General features: G+C 66.2%; 1 protein-coding gene across 1 annotated transcript in view; it reads right to left on the reverse strand.

Annotated features, from left to right (window-relative positions):
* Positions 1-296, reverse strand: part of SEZ6 (seizure related 6 homolog) — a 10,709-nt gene that overhangs the window by 4,243 nt on the left and 6,170 nt on the right. The window contains 1 exon segment of the mRNA XM_035900563.1: positions 9-128. Within this exon segment, the coding sequence (XP_035756456.1) occupies positions 9-128 (120 nt within the window).

Raw genomic sequence — 296 nt, forward strand, 5'->3', positions numbered from 1 at the left:
AGGTTGGCGGGGCTGCGGATGACCTGGCCCCGCAGCAGGAAGGACTCGTTGGCCAGGAGGGTGGGCTCCAGGCCCCCCGCGCTCTCCACCGTCAGCGTCTCCCCCTCCGCCAGGCTGATGTTCTGTACCTGCAGGGGATGGCCAGGCGTCACCGCCCCAGCACCCGGCTCGGAGCTGGTCCTCGGGCGGCTTGCCCGTGGTCGATAGCGTGCTGGAGCTTGTCTGCCCACGCTCCAGAGCAATTTGTTATTAATGATATGAATTAAGCGGTGCTGCACGGCGATGAGCGGCGGCAC

This window comes from Egretta garzetta, unplaced genomic scaffold, assembly GCF_000687185.1.
Source record: "Egretta garzetta isolate BGI_Z169 unplaced genomic scaffold, ASM68718v1 scaffold108, whole genome shotgun sequence".
Taxonomy (NCBI): Eukaryota; Metazoa; Chordata; class Aves; order Pelecaniformes; family Ardeidae; genus Egretta; species Egretta garzetta.